The 14,170-nt window shown below is 40.3% G+C and overlaps 1 protein-coding gene across 3 annotated transcripts in view; it reads left to right on the forward strand.

The window, feature by feature from the left end:
- The window catches only part of TJP1 (tight junction protein 1), a 195,340-nt gene that overhangs the window by 32,368 nt on the left and 148,802 nt on the right, over window positions 1-14,170 (forward strand). For 2 of the 3 annotated variants that reach the window (XM_057398917.1, XM_057398925.1), the window contains exon 3: window positions 11,663-11,795. In XM_057398917.1, coding sequence (XP_057254900.1) covers window positions 11,663-11,795 — 133 coding nt within the window. Of the gene's footprint in view, window positions 1-724; window positions 907-11,662; window positions 11,796-14,170 lie in introns of those variants that run through there. The other variant, XM_057398935.1, reaches the window with a different exon arrangement.

A 14,170-nucleotide genomic window follows, 5' to 3' on the forward strand; every position in this document is an offset into this window, starting at 1 on the left:
CTCTGATGGCGGGAGGGCAGAGCAGAAGCTGCGCCACATGGGCGGGAGCGGGATACCCCAGGTAACTGGGGAGGGGAGCGGGACGGGAGCACCCCTGGAACCGGGAGGGGGCAGAGACGGCGGGAAAGGCCTGTTTGCCTATGGGGAAAGGGGGGCAACGGCCCCACCGGCTGCCCGGCCTGTGGGGAGAGGGGGTAGAGGGGGAGGCCGAGGCCCCTCCGAAGGCCTAGTGAGGGGAGAAGGATGCTGCCGGGCGACAGCCCAGGTGAGGAGGAACAAAACGGGGTGGGGTGGAGTGGCGGGCGGCCTGGTCCGGGGCAGGTGCAGGGAGCATGACAGGGTGCAGAGGAGGGGGAGCGCGCCGCAAGGCGGAGGCGCGACAATAAATCGGGGGGGGGGGGGGGGGGGGGGCGAAGCGCGAGGTGTGGGGGGCTGAGAAAGGGAGTGCGACAGCGGGAGGAGGAGAGGAGCGCGGGCCCGGGGGAGGGCAAAGCACGGCGGGAGGCGGAGGAGAGCGTCAGCTGGAGCAGGGATAGCGGGAGCGCGGCGGGAGGCGGAGGAGGAGAGCGTCAGCTGGGGGCAGAGATAGAGGGAGTGCGGCAGGAGGAGGAGGAGGAGAGTGTGAGCCAGGGAAGGGGGGGGGGGGGGCAGAGAGAGAGAGGGAGCGAGGCAGGAGGAGGAGGGGAAGAAGCGCGACGCAGGGACGGCAGATGCCTGGAAATAAAAATTTGATGATTGCATGCAGCGGCTGGAGAGACTCTGTCGGTGGCGGCGGCGGGGACGAGGCAGGGACAGGGGGGGCGACGGCAAAATGAAGTATCAGAAATACCTGACTGTCTTACAGATGGCCATAGGGGTGACCGCCTCCAACAGGGGCAGTCTGATGCCCTTAAAGAGGAAGCTGTGGTGAGTAGGCACAAAAGGGGCTAGCGGCACTGCGGGCCGGGCGGGGAGCGCGGCGGGACGGCCGGGCGGGGTGTCGCGGGGGTTTCCCTCATGCATGACGGCCGCTTGAGGGGTGCCGGACGAGAGCGGGCCTGCGGCTCCTGGCGGGTATCTCCAGGGCAGAAAGTGCCCTGTGAATTCGCCGCCCGCCTTGTGGAAAACGCCGGGAGGCAGCGGTGGTGCCGGTGGAGCTGTCCGCGCCTCGCTTCGCTTCGTCCGCTCCCGGGCCCGTCGTAGCACAGCCGGTGCTTTGCGCGGCTGGAAGCACGGTTCTCCTGCGGAATGACTCCTTCCCGGGGGTCACCGTATCCTTCCAGGGAGCTTGCGGTCCGGCGACTGTCGGAGCAGGACTATGGCAGCCTCGGCTGCGGGGCGCGGGAGCGGGGTCTGCCGCCCGCCTGGCATCCCGAGTGTCAGCTCCCGCCCCGGGCCGCGCTCGGAGCCCATCCCCGGCTTTTGCTGGCCTTAAAAATCGGGAAGAGGGAGGTACAAGTCTAGTAGGTTAGCGAGTGACACAGAGGCAGTACTGCTCATACATGAAAATTTTTATAAAAAAATTCCACGACTTGTTTCCACTGCTTTTGTGCTCTCTGATGGTGTGCTGAACTGATTTTTCTGGATGAATCAACAATATGCTATGGAAAATGTGTTAAAATATAATGGTGTAATGTGGGTGAGTAGGGCACTGACAAGCATATGGCACTGCAACACCCAGTCACTCATGGATTTGTAAGAGCCCACTGTTAGCTTGATTGGAGCAATGGGATGTATGTCTTATCATCCGGACAATTGTAAGGAGGAAGTATGTGAACTTGTGAAGTGAGATTTTCTGGGAGGAAAACACTAAGAACAAATTTGTGCCCTGAGAATTTCGTATCTATAAAATATAAAGAGTGATATTTAGGTGGCAAGGGTCAAACAGTTTTTTTTTCAATGTACTTTCTTGTTCCTAGTGAAGGAAAGTAGAGTATAATAGAAGGCATGATAGATAATTTTATTTAAAAAAAGGTAGTTCATAACCAGAAATATTATCATGTCAGCAGTTGTAACAAGAAAAGGCCTTACATGAATTGTAGAATATAGGGTTTTTACACACCCCCATCATTGTCAGCTAGCATAAACAATGTCAAGGAAATGCATCACTTGAAGAAACATAATGTGGAACTGATAAGCTTTTTGTCTTAATTTCCCAATAACGCTGTTCCTTGTAGCTGAGAGCAAAATTTGGCAAATTTGTGCCTGACTGTTATGTACAAGATCAAATGTCTAAGACAAAAATATGTTGCCATACAGATAAGTTTTATTATATTTAATCAGATATTTTTATAGTTTATTTGGTGGTTTGATTTTGATTATGTAAGTTACATAGTGTGCCATACCTATTTTATTCTCCCCAGATGCCACTCCTGTCTATGTGCAGCAATGTATGTATTGCTGTGTTACTACTTTTAACAGGTTAAATTTTGGGTAGTATAATGATAACGATTGCTCTATTTCATATTTCCTGTGTCTACTTGGAAATTATTTCTTTGCTGGAGTGTTAAAGTGAAGCTATCTATATTTGCATATTTTAAAAGTAAGTCTGAAAGAACCCAATTCAACTCATACTTAATGTCTTCAACTGAAGTTAGATAAGCTCTGTATTGGCTAGTTTCATGGTGAGAGACTGCTTTTTTGAGGTACAGCAAAACAATATAGTGGATCGCCACTAATACTATAAGCATTGCATTTCATAACATTTGTAACCTGACATGTTAAGGTTAAATAATTTTTTTAATTTTAGGGAGAACTATGACTTGAACATTTGAAAGCATGTCTCTAGGATCTTCTTATTAATAGGTGATATATTATGTATTCACATTTCCTTTGAGAATTTTAATACTGTTAGGTATAATCTGTAAGGATAGACTTTATGTTTATGAATGAAATACTACTTTCTGATGCATCTGGAGAAATGCTCTGTCACGTTAGTATTTTCTTGTTTGTGTGTAGTCTGTATCAAATAATGCATTAAGAAAACCTGAATATTGGAAGAGAATGTTGCTGTTATTAAAATCACGGTCATATTAGTGCATATTTCTGAAAAGTAAAACAGAAGAGTGTTCCAGTACTCCATCACTTGGAGATCACATCTCAAAAAAACTTAAGAAAATGTATAAATCAAGTCAGTCTATAATCAGAGGATCCTTTAAATCTCATTTCATTTGTGTTTAAAAATGTTGAACATTGTTTAACCTATCAGATTCATAAACTCTTTAATTTGCTAATATATACTGTAAGTGGAAGCAAAGACATAATTTAATAAAAAAGGGTTAAAATACTCATCATCTTGTTGGTGGAGATAATCCACCTGAATCCTACTGAAAGAAAATGAAAAAGGTAACAGCAATATTTTATTTCTTTATAGAGCATCTGTCACTCCTAATTTTCTCCATCTTCCCCCCCAAAATGTTAAGTTCTATTCTGTGATGCATGAAAGCAGAGCTACAAATGAAAAAACTCCACAAAACCGAGGACACAGATATACAATGATGGGTTAAGAATAACTTGTTAAAAACTAGCTGAGAATTAAGTAGACAGTTGAACAAACAGAAGGAAGCTATGCCACAGGCTTGCAGTGGGAAGTGGTGGGGCCAGAAACTGATTTGTGTTTAATGTGGACCTAGATCACTTTATGATGAGGTTTGCTTGGGGCACTAGAGTTTTGGATTCAGTGACAGAGGAAGTTGCTGGAGTCCCGGACTGCTGATTCAAACCCTTTCCTACGTTTGTGCAGCTGTGTAATAGAATATGTAGGAACCTAAATGAGATGAGTAGGATGTTTTTAATTGTCTTGCTGGGGGACAGTATTTGAATAAAAACCCCACTATCATCCTGCTGCTAGGTAGAGCGCAGCACGGACTAACATTTGCTAAGGTGCTCAAGAAAAACTAATTACTGACCTGGGAGCACCTTAGAACAGTAAATGGACATAAATATTTACTGAAATCCCAGTATGTGCAACCAGAGTGCTTTTACAACATGGGAATGCTAAATCATTATTAAGGAGAACTACACAAGTAGACCATAATTTCTTGTCACACTGAATATTATATTTCTTTGCTGCGAGGAGAAAGAGCAGGCAATCAAAACAAAACAGAAAAAGGAGGAGGATATCCTAGCAATCCTAGTAATTTCCTTCAGTAATATTTATTCCTATTTCTTACGGCATTTGTCTCTACTTTGAAAGGCTTTCTCTGCTTTGGCTTACTCACCCTATACTCCCCTTGGTGCAAGGTTGTGCGGAGTTATGAAGTAAGACAAAAAGTTTGGTCAGTGCTAAGTTTTCATTGTGAAGAATATTATGGAAATAGCTGAGACTGTTCTATATTTAAACTTTCTGCATCTTTTAAGAATGGTTGTTAGTTGTCTGAGGCAATCGAGGTTACAGAAAAGAGTGCAGAGGCATTGCACTACAGAATTTGACTTTTGGCAGGATCCAGTTCCCCTGTTTGGTACTGTTGTTAAAAGACAGAAGTCTAGATGTTAAATGATAGCTGTGTCTTGTGAGATACCACACAGGCACTTTTATTTCCAGGCATAGGGCTAAACTTATTTGAAATCAGTGAGGAGTAACCAGCATGGCTGGAATTAAGCACTCATCTAAAAGCTTTGTTGACTCGGAGGGTTTATATTCATGCTGGGGCTTGGATGTGAAGGTCCAGGCTTATAATGAAGGATTTCTCTTCAATCGTTAGAACATTCCTAGAGAAAAAAGTGCCATTGTTTATTTGTTCTGTTTATTTGTTGATGTCCTAAGTAGAGTCATATATAGAATAATTAAATAATGGAAAATGTCACTTTAGTATTGGAAAAAGAAATCATCAAAGATTGAACCTCTTGGGTGTCTCTACAGAGCTACGTGGAAAAACAGGGATCACCAGAATGGATATTTTCCATTTTTGATTACTGGTTCCGGTTAATATTTGGTTGAAGTTGGGTAACAGTTTAGTTTATTGTAAGGATTTATTCATAGAATCATAGAATAGTTAGGGTTGGAAAGGACCTTTAGATCATCAAGTCACAAACCCCCTGCCATGGGCAGGGACACCTCACACTAAACCATGTCACCCAAGGCTCTCTCCAGCCTGGCCTAGAACACCGCCAGGGATGGAGCATTCACAACTTCCAGTGCCTCACCACCCTTACAGTAAAGAATTTCTTCCTTATAGCCAATCTAAACTTTCCCTGTTCAGGTTTTAATCCGTTACCCCTTCATGTTGTAAATTAATTCCTTTATTTATTTTCTTTTTCTGATGAAGGTGGGATACTGTGCTTACAACTGAAGATACTTGCAGAGGTGCACAAGAATTTATCATAGCAGCTGACTGCTTGGGGTTACTAGCCATCGTTTCAAATTTGCCTTTTTTTTTTTTTTTTCCCAAACATTAATTTTAAGCAACTGTAGCTGTTGGGTTTTCAGTCTGATCAGTGGGATTAAGTTTCAGCTTTTCCACTCTTGTGTTTTAGCCAGGAGGTGTACTGATCACATTCAGCTGAGTCCAGCTGATGTCCTTTCTGTAGTGTTGAGGAAGCCTTGTCTTCTGATGGGAAGACATAATTACGGAAGTTTTGTACATCTGTTGACCGAGATCTGTCCACTAGAGGTAGAAGTTTCCGAGAAGTTTGGATTATATGTTGTGAAACCATTTCTAATAATGTGCTAGAGGTATCTAAATGCTTTTTTATAAGATAGGCAGACAACTTGCAGTATACGAAAAGTGTAATATAGGTATGTCAGCATTGGAAGTCTTGTTGAGGCTAAAAAGACCCTTGTCAACACCTTGTCCTGTCTGCATTAACTCTGGCATTAATACTGCACTTGGAAAATCAATACAGAAAATGTGTCATTTTAATACTTGAGTTTTAAATATTCTGATGTCTTTTTATAAAAATTTTCAGAACTCTAATTGCTAAACAAGAAGAGAATTTTTTAGGTTCTTTAAAGATGTTCAATCTGACTGGTCTGTCTAGAAAATAACATGACATTAGTAATTTCAAACAAAGTGTAACTACGAAAATATGTTAGGTAATATTGAAGGTTGTTATAATTAGTAATTATGTGAAAGATGAATATAAATAGTTTTTATTAATGAAAAGTTGTTACATACATTCTACTTAAATGTGTTATGGTGTGTATAAAGTTGTTAGCCCTTGATGTGATGCTGTACCTTGAAGCCACTGTTGTGTAGGGTTTTCTTAGGCTAGCATATTCATCAGCGAAATACAGATACTGGAAATGTTAGGTTTTTTCCTTACTTTACAAGCTAGAGAAATAATTTAGAGTCATGGTTATGTAATGTGATATGTGATCAGGAACCAGTCAAGGTCAATGAAACTGTTTTAAGAACTGGGGATAATAAATAAGGGCCTCAGGCCTCAGGTAGGATTTGCAAAATGGTTCAATTTTACTTGACTAAAACTTCCAAGAACTAATGAATTGGGGTGCCTTAATGTAGGATTCCTGTGATGAGTTCCATTAGAAAGGTGGTGTGTTTCCCTACTATTAAATGCATTCTTTGAATAGAAATGGCACATTTCAAACAAGGCATCCAAAATTGTTCACTCCTTCAAAGATCTTGGTGCTATATTCTACTTTTTAAAGCTCTAGATTGCCTTGAATATGTAATTCTTAGGCATTTATTCAAGAGTACTTGTCTTGAAGTAGTTGATAAGCTGCAGACGTTTTTAAACGGCTTTTACAAATCTTTCTGCTTTAGTCTGTGATAATTCCTCTATACCTCTGGTGCATGTACTATAGCCAGTGACTTAGCAATTCATTTATTAATTTTCTATTATTAAGCTATACAAATAAAAGATGGAAGGAGATGATCAGATGTAGTAAACTTCAGTAATAATTAATTTTTTTAAACCTAAGGTTCAGATGCCAGTACCGTAGAAAATTGCATTATAAATTCAGTATTCATTAAAGGATATTAAATTCCGTTTCTCAATTACAGTGAATGCTTTGAGAAGACAAAGCAAGATTCAGAAGTGAGAAGGATTTTCAAAAGCTGTTCTTCAGATTTTTGCGTAATGTAGTTTCAAGTCAAACTCGGACACTTTAGGCCTTGTCTCATGAATTTGAACTCAGTAAGGCATATGCTTGCAACTTTATAGTCTTAACTTTTGAGTTGTATTCCTTGTGGAAATTTCTAGTACTTGAAAGAATTCCTGTTGTAGTACTGCACAAATGTTACTGGAAGTGTATTATTGAGAGTTTCATTGCTGCATCCAGCATTCTGAGAAGTTGGGTTGGAATAGATCCAAGTCTGTCTCAGGTTTGTTATTGCTTCTCTTTGCTAAAACTGTAGGAGTAGCAGATGCACTGGAGAAACTGATGTTTAATTTCTTTACACTTGTCCCAAAGTTTCCTCATTAATCATAGAATCAAACCCGTATGATTCTCTAAATTTGGATATATCACCTCTTATCCTTCCTTTGGTGCAAAATACAGTGTAGAGCTTCCTGATTCCCTGTAATGATATTGATTGGATTTTTCTTTGGTTGGTTGAATAATACTTCGTTTTCTTGTAAAGACATTAATATAGAAATTAATGATTTTTATGAAGGATTGAAGGGAATCTTTCAATTGTGATATTTCTTCCCATAAAATTATATTTTGGAAGTTAAATGTGATTTTAAAAGCATTTCTGAATCTCGGAAGCTAGGAAGTAATAGCCATAATTTATTCTTCTGCAAAAAATAAATGATGGGTAGATTCTGAGGCAGAGAGCTCATCTTTTCAAGTAGCTTTAAAGAATGGAGCTCCCAAGTGGAAGGGCCTTCAAAACATATCATTAGTTTAGGTCCTTGTTTAAACTACTTTGATTAGCCTGTTATTTTTATTTGATTTTCTTTCACTTGAGGTTTTTCTTACTTGATGTTTTTGTAAAGGCTTCTCAGTATTAGAAAACATTGCACTTACCAGAAGACTTGCCCTTAAATGCATCGTTATAGGTAAGGCACTGGAATAAGTGGTTTAAAATACAGTTCTAATTGAGAAGAGCACAATGTAGCTTACAGCTGTTTAATAAATTTCCTATTAAGTGTAAGGAAGAAGTCTAATATACCAAGTATTTAATTTGCCAGAGGTGCATGTGAATATTTATTGACCCAAGTGATAAGTAATGAAATAGGCAGCGGTCAAAGATTTTCTGGAAAGAGAATAAACACAGACCTCTAACTGTATGGAAACAGTGGATCTCTCTGTGGGCTCCAACATCTGCTTTTGACATAGACTCAGGATATGTACAGTTACCTATATTTGGATTAACTTTATCAGAGATACTTGTAGAGCTCAGTCACAGAAGATACAGTCATACAACAGTAATGTACTGTCACTGTAAATGTCACACTCTGTGGGACAAGAGTTGAGACTGAGCAATTGTCTGTCTTTGGAAATTAGTCTTTAATGATTCTTTAAGATGTTTTAGCAGGGAATCCCTGGCATTTTTGTAGTTTCTGTTCTGTGAACAAGTGTGTTACTCTACTAACCAGGCATGTTTCTCAGAATTTAACTCAGAATTTAATGGGTCCTGAAGGAGCTGGCAAATGAAGTTGCTAAGCCACTATCCGTCATATTTGAAAAATCATGGCAGGTGAAGTTCCTGATGACTGGAAAAAGGGAAATACAACCCCCGTTTTCAAGAAGGGGAAAATGGATGACCCGGGGAATTACAGACCAGTCAGTCTCACCTCTGTGCCTAGCAAAATCGTGGAGCAGATTCTCCTGGAAGGCATGCTAAGGCACATGAAAAACAACAAGGTGCTTGGTGACAGCCAGCATGGCTTCACTAAGGGGAAATCCTGCCTGACCAATTTGGTGGCCTTCTATGATGGGGCTACGGAACTGATGGACAGGGGTAGAGCAGTTGATGTCATCTACCTGGACTTGTGCAAAGCATTTGACACTGTCCCACATGACATCCTTGTCTCTAAATTGGAGAGACATCAATTTGATGGATGGACCACTCGGTGGATAAGGAACTGGCTGGATGGCTGCACACAAAGAGTTGTGGTCAATGGCTCAATGTCCAGCTGGGGACCAGTAACGAGTGGTGTCCCTCAGGGATCAGTGTTGGGGCCTGTCTTGTCGCTGACATGGACAGTGGGATTGAGTGCACCCTCAGCAAGTTTGCCGATGACCCCAAGCTGTGTGGTTCAGTTGATAGGCTGGAGGGAAGGAATGCCCTCCATAGGGACCTTGACACGCTTGTGATGTGGGCTGATGCCAACCTCATGAAGTTTAACCATGCCAAGTGCAAGGTCCTACACCTGGGTGGGAGCAATCCCAGGCACAGCTACAGGTTGGGCAGAGAAGAGATTCAGAGCAGCCCTGTGGAGAAGGACCTGGGGGTGTTGGTCAATGAGAAAATGAACATGAGCCGGCTGTGTGAGCTTGCAGCCCAGAAAGCCAACTGTATCCTGGGCTGCATCAAAAAGAGTGTGACCAGCAGGTCAAAGGAGGTGATCCTGCCCCTCTATTCTGCTCTTGTGCGACCTCACTTGGAGTATTGTGTGCAGTTCTGGTGTCCTCAACATAAAAAGGACATGGAACTGTTGGAACAAGTCCAGAGGAGGCCACGAGGATGATCAGGGGACTGGAGCACATTCCATATGAAGAAAGGCTGAGAAAGCTGGGGCTGTTCAGCCTGGAGAAGAGAAGGCTGTGTGGAGACCTCATAGCAGCCTTCCAGTATCTGAAGGGGGCCTATAGGGATGCTGGGGAGGGACTCTTCATTAGAGACTGTAGTGACAGGACAAGGGGTAATGGGTTAAAACTTAAACAGGGGAAGTTTAGATTGGATATAAGGAAGAAATTCTTTCCTTTTAGGGTGGTGAGGCACTGGAATAGGTTGCCCAGGGAGGTTGTGAATGCTCCATCCCTGGCAGTGTTCAAGGCCAGGTTGGACGAGGCCTTGGGTGAGATGGTTTAGTATGAGGTGTCCCTGCCCATGGCAGGTGGGTTGGAACTATATGATTTTAAGGTCCTTTCCAACCCTAACTATTCTATGATTCTAATTATATCAAAATATCTGATGCAGTTTTAGCAGGATGTTTATAATGTAACTAAAATGAATATTACAGTTAATCTTCAGTTAGAAATTTTTATTTATCTTATTGATTAAAAGCTGGCAGTAAATTTACCCAAAGGGAAAAAACCCATCTAAAACAAATTACTATATTATCAAGAGGGCTTGCATCAAGCTGTTGATATGTGTGTCTCTGTGCATGTGTAAACAACAACAACAAAAAAAAGCCACCCCAAAACCTCAGGCATATGAAAACAAAATATTGATTTGGTAATCACAGTAATTCAACAAAAAATTAAGGGCTTTATCTTTTTTAATCTCTTATTCAATTTATAAAAATCTGTTTTAATTTTCAAGTGTGTTTATTGCAACTTTTTCTTCTCCCTAGCCTTCTGTGAACATGGCATTTGCACCTTCTATCCTTGCCATGAAGCTATGTAGACCTAAGAGTCTCACTGATCAAACAAGTATCTTCAGCCTGTGGTTACTGTATTTTGCACCTTGAATTTTGTATTTTGAGTGTTAACGTGGCCTCCTAGGCAATGTCCTTTTGGTGATGCCTAGCTATAAGATGTCTTCATCTTTCTTTCTTTTTTGTAAAAATATTTATGTGCATACCAAAGCTGTTAATGCTAAGTAAAAGGACATGAAATGCTTTTTTTTGGGGGGTGAGAGGAGAGGAAGCTTAATGTTATAGAGAAAACCACTGAACTACTGTCCAAAGTCTTATGAAATGCAAGTGAGGTGTATTATTTCTCCTTTAAATTAGTTTTTGAACTCTCTTATGGCTGCAGTTGAGAAATTATATGAAACAAATGTAAACCTGTACATTAAGAATTTTATGGTTTTGAGTGATTCTTGGTGAGCTTGCAGTTTTCCTTATTCTAACGTGGTATCAGACTGACTAGAGACTATTTTGCATTTAAAATATTGCCCTCAAAAGCCTTAATACATTTGGTGAATTGTTAACCCCACTTACTCATTAGTAACTTCCACCAAACTCCTTGCAATGTTGATTGCTTACTCGCAGTGTTATAGTTAACGGACTCCCCTATGTATGGACTATGTGTAGACTACAGTACGATGAAAGGCCTTACAAAGTGTAGTTCCTTAATATATTGCCTCTATTACTTTAACAGGTCTTACTAATTTCATTACTGTTCATCATTATTCATTGCTAGAATAGCTGAAGTACCATTCGCACTCAAACTGGAAAAGGTCAAAAGCCATATACTGCCAGGCTCCTACTGATTTAACTGACAACCATCAACATGTATCACAGGACTCAGTTTTTCACTGAATTAATAGAGAAAAATGCTCTCTTTAATTTTTCAGAAGCTAAATATGTTTTCTCCAATCTGTCTTTTTTTCCCCTGATACTTTTCTCTTTTGTACAAAAATGATAAATATGGTACAGTTTTGACTACATCTGCAACCAGTGGTGGACTTGGTGGGAGCTAGATTTCTACATAGTTTTATGGTCTTATTTTGGCACTTGATTGAAAATAAAGCTTGGAATGGCATTCCTTCTTTGTATATAGCATGGCAATGTTTATTTTCTTTGAAAATTTTCTACTTTAAGCAAATGCATTGAATAAAAACATATATGCTTTGTCTAATATGCGTCTCTTTTTGTTTGGCAGGGTAACTCCATCTTCTGAAAATCCCAATGGTGCTACCTGTAGTGTAAGTCAGGGAAAACCCTCTTTAAGAAGAATAAAGGGGAGAATACACAGAAGCAAAAGTCTCGATAGCATTGATTTCTGTGAATTTACTGTAAGTACCATATCTTTTACATTTATCCTATATGAAGTTAAGGGAATCTTGCTAATAAAGCAGTTTTCCTTCTTGGGTTGGATTTATCTCTGTCAAAATTAGAAAAGGTATTGTGCTTAATGATGTAATAGCAGTTTGACACTGCCAGATGTTAAGAATGGTGATGTCACTTGTATAACTGGTGATGCATGACTGGTTTTGTTCTTCAGGAGATGCAGAATCATAGAATGGTTTGGGTTGGAAGCGACTTTAAAGATCATCCAGTTCCAACCCCCCTGCCATGGGCAGGGACACCTTCCACTAGAGGAGGTTGCTCAGCGCCTCCTCCAACCTGGCCTTGAGCACTGACAGAGATGGGGCAGCCACAGCTTCCCTGGGCAACCTGTGCCAGCACCTCACCACCCTTCACAGGGAATAATTTTTTTACATGTCTAATCTCAGTCTGCCCTCTTTCAGTTTAAAGCCATTTCCTACATGTCCTTGTAAAAAGTCCCTACCCAGACTTCTTGTAGCCCCCTTTAAGGCAGTGGAAGCTGCTCTAAGATCTCCCTGGAGCCTTCTCTACTCCAGGTTGAACAAGCCCAAATCTCTCAGCCTGTGTCCATAGAAGAGGTGCTCCAGCTCTCTGACCGTCTTCATGGCCCACCTCTGGACTTGCTCCAGAAAGTCCCTCTTGTGTTGAAAGCCATATATAAATTTTGATGTTAGATTTTAATATTGTCATCTGCATAAGATGAAGAAATTAACTGGAAATGGAGTAATTATGAAAAATGAATGATATATTTTCAAATTCTGTTCTTATATTTTGATTTTGGAGATTGCAATTAAAATAAGATAGATAATGTTTTAGAAAACTCACAAAATAATTATACTTTTATATAGCTATAATATAGCTATATATTATATCTTTCCAGAAAAGGAAAGAAATATTCCTAAAATGATGGATGTGCTTATAGCACTTAAAAGCTAGTATCACAGGTGATATCTTACCACAGTTAAGAAGTAACTATACATAACTGGTATACACATATTTTTTTCTCTTTGTTATGGTCCAGGTATATTTGTCTTAAAGTTTCAGAAAATTTAATGCGATCATGGTTTCAGAGAATTTGTGTATAGGTGATGTTTCAGAGATTTTGCTGAACCGAGAGAGAAAACTTGAACAGTTTTTTACACAACTTAATTCAGGAGCAGTTACTTACATTCAAATAATAGAAGAAAAGAAATTGTTACTGTGAAAGAGCATGGGGTATGGGGGTGCGTTTCCTGCTGTTTGTACTGTTCAAAAAATATTAAAATTAGTCCTAAACACAATGTGTTTTCAAACATTCTTTACTCAAAAAACATTGAAAGCTACACCTGTCAACCTAACTGAGGGGAATTTGGCCCAAACAAATGATATTCTGGTAAATTAATATTGCGTAGTCCTGAAATACTAAAATAATGGCAAGGAGTATGTTACATTATAAACCGTTTATTAAATATGAGGATGAAAAAGGTAGACAGGAAGTATCTGCTGTCTTTAAAATGTGCAAATCAGTAGTGATGTGGAGATATTGTCTGGCATTACATGGCAATGTAAACAATATAACTAAAATTTTCAGATGCGATTTTTGGGAAACATCTTTATCTAAAGTAAAATAATGATTTGGGCACGTTGCATCATTCAGTGTGATGTTTTTCACAGATGATAACAGTAGCAGAATGGGTACTTTTTTCTCAGGTCTCTTTCTTTTGTTTCCAAGTATAAAATCTTGTGCTATCTTTGGGATAAAGAGCTTGTTGTTTGCTGTTTAAGGATGTAATTAGTAGCAGGAATAAGTGATTTAGTGTATTGTATGGTGTTCAGGTACCTGTGGAATTGTGGATACTGCAAAGTCAGGTTGCATAGCTGGGGAAACGTGCGGTGAGCTCGTAGTCAGTTCTGTGCTGTCAGTAACTCACACTGCATAACTTGAAGCTGGTTTTGATGTGTCTATGCAAACTGTTGTCACAGTAGTCATATCAATGTAATCATTACCTTACTAAATGTTAAGAATTCCCTTAGGGAACAAGATTACTGAAACAGTAATTTTAGCTTCCGCTACATGGGTCTTCATCTGTGTGGTCCTATTAAGGAGTTTTGTCTAAATTTATCTCTACTCTTGGGGCTTTCAAAGGAAAAGTGATTATAGCCAATGGTAAAAAGAATGTCTTGCATGCCATAGAACCTTTGCAAAGAGATTTGAGACAGATAATAATAGGGGAGGTCTGTAGCATACAAATGTGTAGCATATGTATAAATTCATGTACTAATGCTAAGCATTGATAATTAGGATCAGGAAAGGAAGCTTACTTTTTATTCTGAGGTCTTATGTTAAAGGATGATACAAATG

The sequence above is a fragment of the Pezoporus wallicus genome, unplaced genomic scaffold (assembly GCF_028554395.1).
Source record: "Pezoporus wallicus isolate ANWC-B61680 ecotype Strahan unplaced genomic scaffold, APGP_CSIRO_Pwel_v1 contig_3952, whole genome shotgun sequence".
In the NCBI taxonomy this organism is placed as follows: Eukaryota; Metazoa; Chordata; class Aves; order Psittaciformes; family Psittacidae; genus Pezoporus; species Pezoporus wallicus.